Genomic DNA, 18,881 nt, shown 5'->3' with positions numbered 1-18,881 from the left:
AGAAACTATTGACATTCTGTGAGTTCAACTGAGTAATATTGAACCCTAAAGTTCCCACAACCTTAGAATATCAAAAAAAAAGATTTGATTTTTTCAGCACCACATGTGAGGAATTGTAGCCATAAATTAAAGAATCTATTATCTGCCCCACAGTTTGACCGTGATGCACAGAAAACTTCCCTGCAGGACAACCCTTGATTTAACAGTTCTTTAACCCAGCTCCCAGAGGGAACAAGAGAGCAAGGGGTTACTGCATTTCAATTTTGCTGGAAAAACAGATGTGACAAGCAAGCAAGGCTAATATATTAGTGATGATTAGAAAGGAATATCCTTCACAGATGGGAGAATGTCGGGTGCCAGACAAAGTACAGAACAAAGTACAGAAAGAAAATCATTTAGCAGATTGTATGTAGGTTATGGGAATAAAGTTTGATCTGTCTTTATATTGCCAACAACAGTTTTCATCCCTCCTCTCCTGAAATTTCTACAGATATACCGTGAAGAGCATTCTAACTGGATGCATCACCGTCTGGTATTGGGCGGTGGGGTGGGGGAGTCACTGCACAGGATTAAAATAAGCTGCAGAAAGTTGTAAACTCCTTCAGCTCCATCACAGCCAAGAGCTTCCGTAGTATCAAGAACATCTTCAAGGAGCAATGCCTCAAAAAGATGGCATCCATCCTTAAGGACCTCCATCACTCAGGACATGCCCTCTTCTCATTGCTACCATCAGGGAGGAGGTACAGGAGCCTGAAGGCTCACACTTGATGATTCATGGAACAGATTCTTCCCCTTTACAATCTGATTTCTGAATGGACATTGAACTTCACTGCCTCTTTTACACTACTCACTTAATTCAACTTATACTTTTATATATATTTACTGCAATTCACAGTTTTAATTTTAAAGTATTGCAATGCATTGCTGCTGCATAGTTACAAATTTCATGACATATACAGTGATATTAAAGCTAATTTTGATTCTGAAAAGACCACTTCTCCTTTCCGCACTGTAGGAAAGTTAGGAGTAAATGTCTATAGCCTGTTGAAGGAGGATTGGTCTGAGATTTCTTTCTTTTTTGATAAAGGGAACAAAATTTTTAGAAGCTTATAATTTGGCGAAAATATGAGTTTTTTTAATCCCAACACTGATGTCTCTCAGATTGACTGCAAAATCTGCCAGGAATGTAACAATTTTGATCTCTGACATTTGGAGGTGGCATACCAGGGATTCTGATGGTTCTGATGATGATTCTGAAGGGTTAACTCTGTTTCTTTCTGCAGAGATGCTGCCTAACTTGATGACTGCTTCCATTATGTGTGGTTTAATTGCTTAGAAAAGTTGAACAAATCAGTTATTTATGAGTAATAAAGCAAGTTATTTATGGGGGATCTAGTAAGTACGGAGCTGGACAACATAGGGATTGAAATAATAACAGAAATTTCTGGCTATGTTGAAAAGGCCAGACAGTGTCAGTGGAGAGTGCAATATTGTTAACATGTCAGGAGTGAACTGTTACATTTGCAATGTTCTCTACTGAGGTTCAGGTTGAAAATCAGGAATCATAAAATCGAGTATGGATATCCGGAATACTAGATAAGAATTGAAAATCAAGATCAACTGAAAATTTTAGAAGTTCATCTTGGTATATATAGTTCAGTAAAGATTTAAGTACTTGTAGAATTAAGACAGGTAGGTAAAATTGACACAGATCGGTTGAATGACATTGCACTCTCAAGGGATTGTGACCTATTCCTACCTTCCTGTGATGACACAGTCTGAATATTTTTAATTTCAACCTAACCACAGCCTTTCCTGTGTAAGTTTCATCATGAGAACATGTAAGCTCAGTCTTTGGTCTGGGAGTTTTAAGGTGTTTGTAGGATTCTGTGAATAATATATGTGAGAGTCATTTTATATGCTTAACAAAAGCTGCAATCCCTTACTTCCATTACAGTCAAACCAAAAGCAGTTGCCTTACGCTGATATCATTACGTCAGGCACTGTCTCTTGAAGTGAACACAACAACTCAATGATGGTGTTTGTGAATTATGTAGAACGGTTCCTATTATGAACAATATGTGTCACCTATCACCCATTACATTACCTACTCTACACAGCCGCCCCTAAACGATCTAGAACTCACGAAAACCAGCATTGTAGGTCTGTCTGGAGCTCTTACGAGTCTCCTGGCTCAGATCCTATATGCTTTGCTTTGAGCAACTGCAGGTGCTTCTGGCTCGTCCAGGGATGTGCTGACATGCATGTGGTCATGTCGTGATACAGAGGGTACAGTAATGGAAACATCCAGATCTTGATCAGTTGGCTTAAGGCGATCTACTGAAATATGTTCAGGTTTATCCTTCCTACCTACAATTAAAGTCTTTTTGCCCCATTCCAAAATGTAGAGTAAGTCATTGTAAAAGGGCTTAAGGGGGTGTTGATGTGCATCATGGAGGACAAAAATAATGGAGGTAGAACGTAAGTCAACTGGAACCCAAGGGTTCTGTATAGCATGATAGGAAGTAGGAATAAGTGTAAAAGAATTGAGTTTCCTGAGGTGGGTGAAACACTGCTAAGAGACTGACGGGTCAGTTGTAACACCAAGAATAAAATCACCCAGCACCCATTACCGCTGCCTGTACACCAACTCAGCTGTGAGGGACTGCAGGTCCTCTTTTGGAGCCATTCTGGATCCCAACAGGACCCTTGGGAGACAACTGTGCCAACTCTCATCTGTCAGGGAAGCCCTCAGAGCAGCCTGTAAGGAACAGTGAAACCACTCCACAGGCCATTGGACTGCAGGTGTTGAGCTGTGGCGTGATATGAGTTTGGGACAGCGGTTGGAAGAAATATCAGATGGGGTGCCGAACTGAATGACCCAGGTATTCATGAATACCCGAGCCATCTCCACATCTATCATCGATGTGAGAGGGACAACCTTTGGCCACCTGGTGATAGAGTCCACCATGGTAAGGAGACGCATGGAACCGCTGGGGTGTATGGGGCAGAGGACCACATTGATGTGGTCAAACCATCGTTCAGGGACCTCAGAATGTGCCAATGGTGCCCAAACATGACCATTAATTTTTGCCCACTGATACTCAACAGAGGCTGCACTCCAGTCTTGCACATCCTTCCTGAGGCCATGCCACACAAACTTTACAGCAGCCAGTTTCTCTGAAGCCTTCCTGTCCAGATGCGAGAGGACATGAATAGAGTTAAAAACAGTATGCCCCTAGTTTCCATGGGTTGAGGGCGACTGGTTGAGACATTGCACAGAAAAGAAAGTCCTGCGTCCCCAAACTTGATGTCAGCCAACTGCAGGCCCATGACTATTGTTTTGGACCTCCTGTCCCATGATCCTCTCATATCCCCTTTGCCAATCACCTGTCCAGCTCTTGGCTCCATCCCTCCCCCTCCTGTCTTCTCCTATCATTTTGGATCTCCCCCTCCTCCTCCCACTTTCAAATCTCTTACTAACTCTTCCTTCAGTTAGTCCTGACGAAGGGTCTCGGCCTGAAACGTCAACCGTACCTCTTCCTAGAGATGCTGCCTGGCCTGCTGCGTTCACCAGCAACTTTGATGTGTGTTGCTATTGTTTGATAAGCCTGGACCTCTGGGTCGGTAGTTTGGTCAGCTGCCATGCTGGCATATTCAACTCCATTGTGTAAGACTTCGACAGCAGGCCTTAAGTGGCAATCAGCCACACCATTATTTTTCCCTTCAATGTGCTGTAAGTCAGTATTGAATTCTGAAATATAGGCAGGTGACATTGTTGACGTGCAGACCAAGTGTCTGATGCTTCAGCCATTGTAAGCACGAGAGACTTGTGGTGAACAATCGCTGTGAAATGCCGACCTTCCAGTGGAAAACAAAACTAGCAGATGTCCAGAGAGATACTGAGAAGTTTGAAGCTTGTGGTTAAATGTGCTGTACTTCCTCTCGTTGGGGTGGGGGTGGAGGTGGGGAGGGTGGCGGAGAGGCCAGCTGAAGAAGGTGAGTGGCTGCCACATACCTCCACCAAATGTTCATGTGCAACACTCAGAGCATAGTCTGAGGCATTGGTAGTGATGGCTTTAGGTGGAAGTGCCAGTAGGGTCACGTTTAAAAGAGCTCATTTGGTGCCATCAATTGCTCTGGTGTTATCAGCTGACCAGTCAAGCATGTGGTTAGAGGCACTGCACTTAAGGACACTATACCAAGATAGCACAAGTTCAGCAGCATGCTGAATGAATCGGTTGTAGAAATTCACCACACCTAAAAACTTTTGCAGTGCTTTGGTAGTGCGGAGCAGTGTAAAAGTTCATAATAGTGATGACTTTTGATGGTAGGGGTGTTGAACCTTCTGTGGAGTTGCAATGGCTGAGAGAGTCAATACCCAACTGGCACTTAGCGGAGTTAATAATCTGCCTGTGTTGGTTTAGGTGTTAAAAAGTTACTGAGATGTGATAATTGTTCAGTTCTGGATGCACTGGTGATAAGTAATTTGTCTAGGTAAACAAAAAGAAAATCTAAATCTTTTAACACTGACATTAGTCGCTGGAAAGCCTCTGCTGCATTTTGCAGCTCTAGTGGCATACAAATAGGCCAAATGGGATTTTAACATCAGGTTTGGGAATGTTCTCAGTGCATACAAGCACATGATGATAGCCCCTGACCATCTCCATTTTTAAAAAAATTATTTTTCTGGCTAAATGTGCCAGAAAGTCTTGAATATGTGGACCTGGTAACGATCTGAAGTGGACGCCTCAATAAGTTAGTGGTAATTGCTGCATGGATGGCAACCACCATTGGGCTTAGGGACCATGTGGACGGGTGAAGCCCAAAGGTTATTCTATGTTAGCAAAATCAGACTTCTCACTGGCCATCTTTTATGATTCCAGTCTACGTGCACGGGTGCGGAAGTGTGGTGCTTGACCCCAAACTTTTTGACTGTAGTGGGAAACGTGGGCTTAGAAACATAGAAAATAGAAACATAGAAAACCTACAGCACAATACAGGCCCTTCAGCCCACAAAGTTGTGCCGAACATGTCCCTACCTTAGAAATTACTAGGCTTACCCATAGCCCTCTATTTTTCTAAGCTCCATGTACCTATCCAAAAGTCTCTTAAAAGACCCTATCGTATCCGCCTCCACCACCATTGCCGGAAGCCCATTCCATGCACTCACCACTCTCTGACTAAAAAACTTACCCCTGACATCTCCTCCGTATCTACTCCCCAGCACCTTAAACCTGCGTCCTCTTGCGGCAACCATTTCAGCCCTGGGCAAAAGCCTCTGACTATCCACACGATCAATGCCTCTCATCATCTTATACACCCCTATCAGGTCACCTCTCATCCTCTGTTGCTGCAAGAAGAAAAAGCTGTGTTCACTCAACCTGTTTTCATAAGGGATGCTCCCCAATCCAGGCAACATCTTTGTAAATCTCCTCTGCACCCTTTCTATGGTTTCCACATCCTTCCTGTAGTGAGGTGACTAGAACTGAGCACAGTATTCCAAGTGGAGTCTAACCAGGGTCCTGTATAGCTACAACATTACCTCTAGGCTCCTAAATTAAATTCTACAATTGATGAAGGCCAATACACCATATGCCTTCATAACCACAGAGTCAACTTGCACAGCTGCTTTGAGCGTCCTATGAACTCGGACCCCTTGATCCCTCTGATCCTCCAGACTGCCAAGAGTCTTACCATTAATACTATATTCTGCCATCATATTTGACCTACCAAAATTAACCACTTCACACTTATCTGGGTAAAACTCCATCTGCCACTTCTCAGCCCAGTTTTGCATCCTATCAATGTCCCGCTGTAACCTCTTACTATCCACAACACCCCCAACCTTTGTATCATCAGCAAACTTACTAACCTATCCCTCCACTTCCTCATCCAGGTCATTTATAAAAATCACGAAGAGTACGGGTCCCAGAACAGATCCCTGAGGCACACCACTGGTCACTGACCTCCATGCAGAATATGACCTGTCTACAACCACTCGTTGCCTTCTGTGGCAAGCCAGTTCTGGATCCACAAAGCAAAATCCCCTTGGATCCCATGCCTCCTTACTTTCTCAATAAGCCTTGCATGGGATATCTTATCAAAAGCCTTGCTGAAATCCATATACACAACATCTACTGCTCTTCCTTCATCAATGCGTTTAGTCACATCCTCAAATAATTCAAACAGGCTCGTAAGGCATGACCTGCCCTTGGTGAGGGTTGTGAATTTGCCCAGCAGGTGAGTGAATTCACATGTGGTGGAACTTACTGGGTACAGGGTAATGTCCAAAAGGCTTTTGCATCCACAAGCCGGCAATTGTTAAGATCTCCTAACAGTCCTTTGCTGCACAGGGAATCTGTGCCGAGCAGAGGTTTAGCTATTTTAGCCTAGACGGAGTCCCATGTGTAGCATCATCCACAGAAGCAGTGCGTCACAATTGGTGGCGGTGGTTTAGTTAAGTTGCCAGTTGTCATGTCCCATAAGTCTAGATGCTGTTGCCATTGGCAACCTCCAGGAATGGGCCATTGCTGTCTGCCTTATAATCCATGGACGATGCTGGCAGCCCACTCAGTTGAGTGCCCAATTCACACAGGAAATGCTGACCCTGAAAGGTTGTCTATAATTAACAAAAGACGATCCTAGCAACTGGAGGTCACAGTGTTCACAGATCTTGGATAGCCCAATGCACTGGCTCTATCAAAGCTGCATGGCAGTCGGCACTTCTTGATGTTCGTGCCAAAGCATGCATGTTAAAAACATAGACCCAGCGTGTTCTGGTTCAGAGCCATGAGCATGAGTCTGCTGAAAGCTCTACTGAAAGGGCTTCTTGAGACAGGGAAAGGAGGAGGAACAATGCACCTTCCCCTGGCTGAGTGTAGACTATCAGACATTTTAGCAAGCTCCCTATAGTCCTTTACAGCTATATTGGGGAGGTGGGGGGTGGTCTGTGAACTGGATTAGGCACTTGTTGCATAGAGTTCTTTAAAAATAAAATAAGGGTGGTGATTGCCCAGGAGAGTTAGCATGTGGTCCATTAGTTCTGAAGGCCCAGCATCACCAAGGCTGGGCAAGCTGTTTGATGTGCAAAATGTCAGACAGTACAAAACTAGTAATCGATGAATTTTCAGAGTGATAAATTTACCACGTGCTGGTGGATCTTCTAGTAGGCTCATCACTCTGGCTGCAGTAGAACTACTTAGCAATGCTCTGACATAGTAAAATTTTGGCATTGTCCATGGTGATTTCTTGCAGCCTGAATTGGGCTTCCACCTGTAAAAACCACGTAGTAGCTTGCTGCTTCCAAAACCCCAGCAGCTTCAAAGCAACTGTTGTTGAGTACCTCTGAAATTTTGGAATCTTCTGAGAGTGTCAGGGTCACCTATGTAGGATTTTGTCAATACAACACGCCAAAGTCATTTTATGTGCTTTTTATGTACTTCCATTATGAACTAAGCCAAAAGATGTCACTTTACACTGATGTCATTATGGCAGACACTGTCTCTTAAAGCAGTACGACTCAATGATGGTGTTTGTGAATTATGTAGAACAGTTTCTATTATGAACAACATGCGTCACCTGTCGCCCATTACATTATCCTACGTGTTTTTCCTGCTTACTAAGTTTTGGAATTCGAGCTGCCCAACAGCCTTGTGTATCCACAAGAAGAAACTTGTCCCAAAAGATTGACCTTCATTCAACTCCAGTCTGGGTGGTGAAGTCACTGAAGAATTCTCACCATGTAGTTTGAGCTGATAATTGGGGTTTGAATTGATGGTTTATCTTACTCCTTGAAAGTTAAGGATTTGAATTTGAATCCAAATCTAATTATGTCACATTAATATTATTAATAGTGACCTTAAAGCTAGCAGCATGCTTGGTTTAAGTTAGTGCACCAAATTATGAGGGGTATAAATAAGGTAAATGCAAGCAGGTTGAGGGAGACTACAACTAGAGGTCATAGGTTAAAGAGAATATGAAGGGAAACTTGTTCATTCAGTGGGCGGTGAGAGTGTGGAATGAGCTGTCAGCTCCAGTGGTGGATGAGATCTCAATTTCAACATTTAAGAAAAGTTTGGATGGCTACATGGATGGGTTATAGGGGGCTATAGTCCTGGTGCAGGTCAATAGGACTAGGCAGTTTAAATGGATCTGCATGGACTAGATGGGCCAAAGGGCCTGTTTCTGGGCTGTAGTTTTCTATGATTCTATGACTTTAATAATATATTTTACGAGATGATTTATGTACATCTTTTACTGGCCGAGCATAAATGTGATTGCACGCTGAATAAAGGGTTGACTTTTAATTGCTGTCAGAAAGGGCTTTGTAAAACATTTAGTTTAAGAGTAAGTAAATGGTAAAACTATGATGACTCCTTACCGTGTAGAGTTGTTTCCAGATGTTACCCCATTCCCTCAGTGTGGTGGTGACCTCCTGTACCAATGGCATTTCAGCAGAGGAAACATTCTCCACATTTCTGGAATGAAACATGTGATGTAGTGAATAAACACAGGCAGGGATTATGCAATTGCAGACCACAGAGATAACCATCTATTAGTGAGAATTTTCAGTTTTCAAACCTCTATGCAAAATTAACTGAGCTATTCTAGCAGCTTCAACACAAGGAATTACTTGGAATTAAGTTGAGCACCAAAATGTAATTAGTCTAGTTGCTCTTTTTCACATTGGCCTTGTCCTGCACCTGTCACCAATATCTCTCAGCCCACCTAGGATGTCCATTTTGTTAACTTGCTGCTGTTTTCATTGAATTTGAAAATCCATGGAACATCTTTTAACATTTGGAAGGTCTTTGTTTAGATGCCGGGGGCCATGTTAATGTACAGTAGATATGAGATCAAATAATGCAGGTGCTGATAATACAAAATGCAAAGTTCTGAGGAAGACTCCACCCATCCTCTGTTTTATCTGCAGCTGCCGCCACATCTACTCCCTGCCTCCAAAGTCGGGTGCTTTTGTTTCATTCTGAAATCAAATGTTTTTGAGTTAACTAAGGTTGAGCTATGCTCGAGGATAAAGAAGGTTATTTCACTGGAAAGCCTGCAATTATTGACAGCACAGTGTAGAATCAGTATCTTTTTATTGCTTCCTGTACTTCATCTTTTTTTTCTATTCTAACTTTCAACTATTTTAATATATCCAACGAATTGCCTAATTTGTTTAAAATTGTCAGTAATAGCTAATTGTATTGGATGTTCTTTTTAGAATGATCAGTCACAAGGAATATTTAGCACTCATTTCAAGCTCCTACTTTGAACTGCCTGAGGTTTTTATGCATAAACTTCAGCAATTCTCCTCAGTTGTTCTTTCAACATCTACATGCCTTTGGCAAGAACTGGCCCGATGCACATCACAACAAGTTATCGTCACGAGGTCCCCTCCAAACCTATCCTCAGTACCATTTGGTTTTGTCTCAATCATTCTCTCTTTACTTCAAAATAAGATTGTCCTGTAATTCTTTTATTAGAGATGCCGTATTGTTTCATCTTCATTTACATTCCTTTTCCCACATGTTGCTCTGCACACTGTTAGGGCTTATTCTGGAATTACGTAATATAGTAAATATTAATTTCAACAGCTGTCAGTCTTCAGATCTGAATGTGTATTGTAAATTAAGTTTAAAATGCAGCTCTGAATGATGCTAACACACACAAAATGCTGGTGGAATGCAGCAGGCCAGACAGCATTCATAGGAAGAAGCACAGTCGATGTTTTGGGCTGAGACCCAGGCCCGAAATTTCGACTGTGCTTCTTCCTATGGATGCTGTCTGGCCTGCCGCGTTCCACCAGCACTTTGTGTGTGTTGCTTGAATTTCCAGCGTCTGCAGATTTCCTCGTGTCTGAATGACGGTGTTGTTGGAGATGTTATCTGGGATTGATTGCAAAACAGGAAACACTTATTGACCTGCGATGTCTGCATATGCATGAATGCAACTCAGAGTCAACAATGATTAGTATTCACTCTGGGTGTCTGGAGTATTGGTGTGAATATTTATGTGTTTAAAAATTATATGTAATTCAAAGGAAGCATTGTGGATGCATTGTAACTATAGAATTGCCCTGTCATTATCTTTGATCTTTAGCATATAAAATGTCATGTAATATTGGATCAGTGAGCCTCTTCTAAGAGTGTCTCCAGTATGATGCCTGCTTGTCTACTGAATAAAGACTTCTATATCATTGGCTTTGGTGTCTGTTGGTGACTTCATTCACAGTCACAACACACACCATGGCCTCAACTTTTCACTATGGTGATGATTTTGTTCAACATTGTCATGGCATTTTTACCATAACATGACTTTAGTTTTTAATTTAGAGGATGACTTGCAGCCTGTAGAGCCTGTCTTGGGCATTAGGATACATTTGGTGCTTGTTTCCAAGCAAGGCACCTAAACTTGTAAGCGGTTACTGTATATTGTGGTTATGTTATTGGGCTAGTAAGCACAGACCAATGTCTTTGATTAACGGAAAGGAGTTTAACTCCAAATCCAAGCAATTAAAAGTGGAATTGAAAATTTATTATCAGTGATAACGTTGTCAGAACTCCCAACCCTGTAAGATGTTGACTTTTAACTGCCCCCTGAGACAACCTTGTAAATGGTTTTGGGGCAAGAAGAGATAGACAATAAATGTTTTACTTGCTGACAACATATCCCTTAGCTTAATAAATCCAACCTGTCAGGTTCACCTCTGTTATCAATTGGATGGACACTGCTCAATGTACTTCAAAATTATTAGACAATGCAGCAGTAGAAAGTGATGATTTCCCGTGCTTCTATCTCATTACATCCACAACTGTACAGTTTAAATGCCCATTGTAACTCTTTGATAAAAGACACTACTCTGCAATCAACTCATCCAATGCAGGTCCAAGGCTCCACACAAAAGGAAATGTAACCTGAATGTAAATTACCATGACCTATTGCAGTTTAAATAGTATTTGGATGAGTGTTTACAACACACCAGCTTGTTATCAGCTGGTTAAGTTAAAGCTTAAACAAACAGAACTAGAATAGCCATACACACATTATAACTACAGGAACAGGTCAGAAGTTAGGAATTCTACAGTGAATAATTCACACCTTAATTACCAAACTTGGTCACCTAACTCCATGGACCAAGTCAGGTATGTGATTGAATCCTCCACACTTACTACATGGTCCGTGTCAGTGTGATGGAATGTTCTGTACTTTCTACATGGTCCTAGTCAGAAGTGTAATGGAATACTCTACACTTACCTGGATGAGTTCAGATTCACCAATGTTCAAGGACATATCAGTCTGCATGAAAAGGCATCTGATCTGCAACTATTCACTCACTCTTCCATCAACACACAGTCGCAACAGTCTCTACCATTCACAGGGTGCACAGCCACAGCTCTCCAAGTCTCCTGAGACAGCACCTTCGAAATCCACAACTTGCATCAGCTAGCAGGACAGTGGTAGCAAACAAACTGGAACACACCCAGCTGGTAGTTACTCTCCGAGCCACACACCATCCTGACTTGGAAATAATATTGCTGTTTCGTTACCGTCGCTGGCTGAAAATCCTGGAACATTCTCTCTAACAGCACTGTGGAGTATCTATACCTCAAGGAATGCAGCAGTTCAAGAAAGCAGCTTAACACTACCTTATAAGAGTAACTAAGAAACTAAGTGTTGGCTCAGCCCGTGAAGTCTCTATCCTTTGAATAAATACCCAAAAAAACAAAAGTTAAGGGTGATATTAGAAGACTTCAGTTTTAATTCATACCCTCTTTTCTCAATGATAGCTTCTTTGACATGGACGAATGATGCTGGAAATACACCCTGCAAAATAAACAGGATCTCCATTAGCAGATGCCATCACTGATTTCCATGCTAGAAATTTTTTAGATATCTAGAGATTTTTTGGATATCTCTACATTACTATAATCATTCAAACATTTGTCCGTGAATTATGGAATAGAATCAAATCATATCTATTGCCATCATAAAATAGAATTATGATGGCAAACGCAGAAATATTTTCATTCTCTAACGTGTGTTGTTTTGCAACATTTTTTTGATGTAATAACACAGAACATTAGCTAGGAGCTAAGAGCATGTGGTCTTTGATATGGAACAAGTAAGGAGTCCCTACAAATAAAATAATGATGACACACTTTCCAGCTTCCATTAAAGCAGCTGTTCTATGTTAGTTTTCGAAAAAAAATTAAGATAAAGGACGCTGTCATTGAAGTCACTGTCGGGCTCATGAGGTCTGTCAGAATGGTAGTTGACTTAGTGAACATCTCAACAAATTTTATAGTTATCAGATTGCAGTGGCACATTTAAAGGTGTATTTCCGGAACATTTAGTGAAAAATTAGTCACCGCAACTTTAACTGTCTGGGTCAAAATTTGAAATTCTAGTTTCCATTCTTTAGAACAATGATATTGCCTCAAGAAGCAAAGCCCATTCTAATAATATCTGGCAAACTAATTCTGTAATGAGAAGGGATATATATCACATAAAATATAGTTTGTAAATGTGTTACTTAAATTAATGCTAAAAGATTAACATCCCTACTGAATATTCTGCTCTCCTAATAATTACTATATGTCTTGTGTGATCTTAACCAGGCATTTGTCACCTGCAGAAAGAGCAATCTGTTATTCTAATAAGCTTAGCCTGATGTTTGAGATAACAGTTAATGAAACATACCCATCTACAGGAAACAAATGAAAACACAGCCAATGTCTTTGGAACTGTGACTTTAATATGATTGCCTAAACTATATTGAACTTCCACAGTTTGCAGAAAATGAAGAATGGGAAACTATTAAGATTTCTGAATGAGTTTTGTTGTATTCATAAACTGATTGAGAGGGCCAGAAGACTACACCGAGGGTATATACAGTGACTGATTTCAACCACATCTTGTTTGCCATGGGGTTCCATGTCTTGGCAAATCAGATTATAGAATTTACAAGAAGCTCAATGCCACATATGGCTGTAATTGAAATACTGAAAATTTATTCACCCACAATTATTTTTTTGACATTTCAGCTTTCACTGTATTATTTAACTGTAATCTTTGACAAAGGTCTTTTATTAATAATTGAGTCAAACTAAATCTCAATTGAGTAAACTTGAGATTAATTGCATTAATGGGAATTTAGCCCTTTAAAAAAAACATGCATAGATCCAAGAGCCCAGAGCTAAAATTCAAAATGAGCGTGATAGTGACTCACCATCTGTGACTTGTTTTTCATCAAACATCCTTTATACCATCCTGTGGGAAAGATAAAAATTTAGTAAAACTCAGGGAGCAGAATCAGGCTAGGGCTGTCAGTAGAACACAATGATGATTATGTTACTCAGGACAACCTTTCCAATGCGATTCACCTAAATTTATCAAAAATCCATTTTTTTCACCTCACAAACTTAACTAATATACCCTAAATGTATGTGTGCACTTACAATATCATGGTGTATAATTGAAAGTGTGGTTGAGTTACACATATTATGTAATGCTCATGAAAATAAAGAAGTCTAGAAAAACCTGGTAATGTGGCAGTTTGAATAGAGATGGACCCAATGTTGGTAAACAGATTAGTGGTATTGTCCACATTATGCCTAGAATGGGTGGTTGCTTGGTCTATGGAGTCCTAAAGGGTTATGATAAACATGTAGAAAGTAAAATTGAGACCAAAGCCACATCAGTTGCAATGTTATTGAATGGTGGAGGTGGATCAAGGAGCAACGTTGACGATTGGTACCCCTCCTTAGTTTGTGTCCTTAAAAAGAATAAACACTCAAGTGGAAAGTAGTGTATTATAAAAGATTTGCTAAAGATTAGTAATCCAAAACATTCTTAAGAGACAGATTGGGTGACATAGTTAATTTGTAATTAGTAACCTTATGTGATTTCCTATAAAAGTTGAGACCATTACCAACTGATAACGATCATTGACTTACAGTACAAAGCAAGTTGGGAAATACCAGAAAATATACTTGTTTATGAGCATTATATTGGGAATACCCAATAGATAAGTTAACAGCTCCGGAGAGAGAAATAATGGTAATAGTCTGCTGAAAGGTCATCAATTTGAAACATTAATAGTTCACTACCCTACCAATGCTGACTATTCCACCGAGTATTGCCTATTTTTATTTCAAATTTCCAGAATCCGTGTTATTTATTTTTTGTGATTCTTTTTCTCCAAAATGTTCCTGTTTATTTTCACTTATGGAAACTCTTCACAGGAAAACTGCTGAATAAGATAAAGCAAGAACTTGATGTGAATGCCAAGGAAAACAATGGATCAGAAATTGAGAACTTTCCTTCCATATTATGGCTGCTATTCAGTTGCCTTACCATGAGATTATTTTGTTCTTTCTATAATAAACAGCAAACAAAGCATTGAGTTTCCCATTGCATTTCCTCCTTACATAACTTTAGATTCTGATTCAATTACTTACACCTGTACATCAAAACATATAGTGGAATGTGAAATTTGTGCTAACAACCATCACATTGCTAAGGATATGCTGGGGCAGCCAGCAGGTGTTGTCAGTCAATCCAGCTACAATACAACATGCCCACTATGTTCAGCAGAATAACAAATCAACAACAGCAAAACAAGGCCCTTTCCTCCCACCTCACACACAGACAGTCCTCTGACCCCAGAATAGGCTGCTGCTGGGCCTCCAACCTCCAGTGGTCTCATGCTACTAGTCTTTCTTTGCTTCCCATTTTACCTTCACACTTTTCCAAGATTTGTACTGTATCTCCGACACACAGAGAGAGGTGAGGATCCTTTTGGGCCTCAAAATTGAAGATAACTAGAAATAATAAAAACAATTAAAATCAGGACATGGTCATGTTGAGCAAAATTGGTCATTTAATTTTTTTTGTGGGCAAGCCCTTTACATTTCCTCACTTCTAAATACCATACCTTCACATTAGAAATAAAACACTTCAGAAATTTCATTTAGTATTGACATTACATGAGGTGGTTTGGTTCATTCACTAATCAGTAAGGTTCTGACTGTAATGTAACATGCAATGGGTAATTTAGAAATGTAGAGGGATATTCTTTTAATAGTATAAATTTTAACTTGCATTCTCAGATTATGCAAACTTCTATCTTGGTAAATGATATCTTGATCTGAATTGTTAACTCTGCTTCTATTTCCACTGTTGCCCTCCCAACCATTGATCACATCTACATGAAACGCTGCTGCTGGAAAGCAGCATCCATCATCAGGGATCCCCACCACCCAGGTCATGTTCTGTTCTCACTCCTGCCAGCAGGAAAAAGGTACGGGAGCCTCAGGCTCAAGGACTGTTACTACTCCTTGACCAACAAGCTCTTGAACAGTAGAGGATAACCTCACTCAACTTAACTTGCCCTATCATTGAACTGTTACCACAGCTTATGGACTCACTTTCAAGGACCCTTCCTCTCATGTTCTCATTGTTTATTGCTATTTATTTATATTTGCATTGGCACAGTTTGTTGTCTTCTCCACTCTAGTTGAATGCTCTAATTGGGTGGTCTTCCATCGATTCTGTAATAGTTACTATTCTATAGATCTGTTGAGTATGCCCACAGGAAATGAATCTCAGGGTTGTATATGGTCAAATATATATACATTGATAATAACATTTTCTTTAAACTTTGAACTTTGATGTTGATGACCTGCTGAGTGTTTCCAGCTTTTTCTGTTTTTATTTCACTTTTCCTCCTCCCCTAGTAATTTTGCAGACTCGAATACACTAGTCAAATCCAGACTAAAGCTGAGACATTTGGGAAGGAAATACTCTAAGATTTTAAGATTAGAAACTGTCTCTAGAGCACTGTGTGGAATATAATATTTATGCTGTAGACCTATCCCCACACAGCACTCTGCAAGGCAGCCTAAACTGAACTATAACACTGGACAACAAAGATTTTGCTTCCTGAATACCTTTAGGTGTATCTTATGAATTTTGGGTTACTGATCATGAAAATCACCATGACATTTTCCTATCATGCACCATGTATAAAATAAACTCATGTTTATTATTTCAATTCATAACTCAAGTCAATTAAAATATTGCCTGCAATGTAAACTGGAAAGATTCCTATCTTGTCAAGGCATGCTTGGGCATGTTTAGGTGGCCCGGCTGCTGCATGGCAGGACAGGTTTTAGTAATAATTATTGGGTTCAGGACTGTAAGGATGGAATTTGCTATCACCAGGCACAAAAATTTCTATGAAGGATTTTGATATTTGAGACAGATGCTTCCCCGAATAACTGATGCCAAGATTAAGGAAAGAATTTTTGTTGGTCCACAAATCAAACAGATCATCAATGACAGGCAATATGTAGAATTTCTAGTGGGACCAGAGAAAATCACATGGAAGGCATTCAAGGAAGTTGTTGAAATTTTCCTCGGCATCTACAGAGCACCAAACTGCATGCAGCTGGTTGAAAGCATGCTTCAAGCATATCAAACCATGAAATGCAGCATGTCACTAAAGATTCATTTTCTGCAATCCCATTTAGACTTCTTCCCTGCAAATCTTGGTGCTGTTAGTGACGAGCATAGTGAAAGTTTTCACCAGGACATTGCGGTCATGGAGAAAAGATACCAGGGCAACTGGAATCCATCAATGCTGGCTGGTGAATTATTGTTGGACACTTAAGTGAGAAGCTTCAGATACTGAGTACAAATGAAAATTATTAACAAAGTATTTTTAACAGTTGAACTATTGCAAAGCATCAGCACCATTATGCAATTAAACACATTATATTCAATAAAAGTTAATTTGTTGTTTCTCCAAATTCCTATGTGATACAAGTAGACTGAAATTATGTTTGTATTCACCTTCAAGCAGTTTATCATAAACAAAAAAAAAATTCTGAGGAAGCAACACTTTTGAAAAAAATTGTCCAGTGTCAGTGCTGCATTTGCTGTTTTAATCTATGCCTAAATACCCATGGGCCTATAGTTTGTCATGCTTAACTTTTGTCTGTGCGGTGGTATTTGCTTTTGTTTGTTCTCCAATCCGTCTTCTCGCCTCAATTCTGTAGATGTATTTAGTTCACAATTATAGAATGGGCAGAAATCATTACCCCAACATTATTTCTACTTTGACCATTTTACATTGCAATGGACTTCATTTTTTTCTGCTAATTGGGTTAATTTTTGTAAAATTGTGTATAATTTATGTTTTTATTTTTGATAATGCTGCTAATCTGAAGCTGTGTTCTTGTGCATTCATATAATTGCACATTGTGTCAATAAGGTGGACTTTGACTTTGAATGAGATTTTGACCAGTGTATTCTAATGTGCAGAGTTATTTGAGCTAAAAATAAATGAGATTGCATTGATCTAAAAATACAAATGAAACCTTGTAGCATTAGAAGGAAGCCAGTCTACTTTGTAGATTTATCACTGCAAATGACATTACAGAGGGAACCTTATAAAATAATGAACAATCCAATTAACTCATGGCAGTGCATGACACAGAGATAGAAATAAAACAGAATGCTAAAAACAATTAACAAAGATTGCACAATAATATTTTTGTCAAAAATAGCAATGAAAACAAATTGCCAGGAAGTATCTAATGACATATTGCAAAACAATGGCAGGTTCTATGTCAGTGATAAACAGTTTTTTGTTTTCAGACATCCTTTATTCAGTTCTGTTTCTCAATAAGTACCAAATAGCAAGGTATGAAGTTACCACAACACCGTGCAAAGTGAGCAGAAGGCAGTTCCTTTCTCCAGTTGTCCAGCAACCTGCTACCATTTCTCAGACACCATTTCACTCAGTGGCAGGTCTGGATGCTCTATACCATGCCTGGCACTTCTACTGATGGAGGAACTGCCACCATTCGAGTCCCTTCCCCTTGAGCCAAAACTAGTATCATTCTAAATAGCCACAAGGAATTGGAGTCCTCAAAACGTGGATTTGTTGAAGACATGCAATTTAGTAGTTTAATTAGTTTGCTGATCCCTGTTATAGAACAGCTGAGCCTCAAACCATGAGTGTGGCCCATTAGTATTTATATGGATTAAAGCACGACAGATTGCACAATATATTCTGCCAACAAATAAAACATTAATGAGACTCTGTAATACAGAAAGGCTCAGGGAAGAAGGGATGCAGGTTAAAGGAAGAGGTGCGATGGAGAGACTGAGACTGACTGGAGGACATAAGAAGAAAGCAAGGTTCAGTGAGGAGGGTAAGGGAGAATTGCAGACAGATCACATTACAGGAGAACATTCAAGCCATCATATCCATAAGACCATAAGACCATAAGACAAAGGAGTAGAAGTAGGCCATTCGGCCCATCGAGTCTGCTCCGCCATTTTATCATGAGCTGATCCATTTTATCCTATTTAGTCTCAGTGCCCCGCCTTCTCACCATAACCTTTGATGCCCTGGCTACTCAGATACCTATCAATCTCTGCCTTAAAGACACCCAATGACTTGGCCTCCACTGCTGCCCGTGGCAACAAATTCCATAGATTCACCACCCTCTGACTAAAAAAATTTTTTCGCATTTCTGTTCTGAAAGTGCGCCCTTCAATCCTGAAGTCATGCACTTTCGTACTAAACACCCCCATCATGGGAAACAACTTTGCCACATCCACTCTGTCCATGCCTTTTAACATTCGAAATGTTTCTATGAGGTCTCCCCTCATTCTTCTAAACTCCAAGGAATACAGTCCAAGAGCGGACAAACGTTCCTCATATGTTAACCCTCTCATTCCTGGAATCATTCTAGTGAATCTTCTCTGTACCCTCTCCAACGTCAGCACATCATTTCTTAAATAAGGAGACCAAAACTGCCCACAGTACTCCAAGTGAGGTCTCACCAGCGCCTTATAGAGCC

General features: G+C 40.2%; 1 protein-coding gene across 1 annotated transcript in view; it reads right to left on the bottom strand.

The window, feature by feature from the left end:
* Positions 1–18,881, bottom strand: part of LOC140200352 (dedicator of cytokinesis protein 2-like) — a 699,328-nt gene that overhangs the window by 604,108 nt on the left and 76,339 nt on the right. The window contains exons 2-5 of the mRNA XM_072263559.1: positions 14,745–14,828; positions 13,235–13,275; positions 11,774–11,829; positions 8,384–8,480 (exon numbers count right to left, since the gene is read on the bottom strand). Of these exons, the coding sequence (XP_072119660.1) occupies positions 8,384–8,480; positions 11,774–11,829; positions 13,235–13,275; positions 14,745–14,828 (278 nt within the window). The remainder of the gene's footprint in view (positions 1–8,383; positions 8,481–11,773; positions 11,830–13,234; positions 13,276–14,744; positions 14,829–18,881) is intronic.

This window comes from Mobula birostris, chromosome 7 (genome assembly GCF_030028105.1).
Source record: "Mobula birostris isolate sMobBir1 chromosome 7, sMobBir1.hap1, whole genome shotgun sequence".
NCBI classification, from domain to species: Eukaryota; Metazoa; Chordata; class Chondrichthyes; order Myliobatiformes; family Myliobatidae; genus Mobula; species Mobula birostris.
This window is presented reverse-complemented; position numbering and strand designations above follow the sequence as displayed.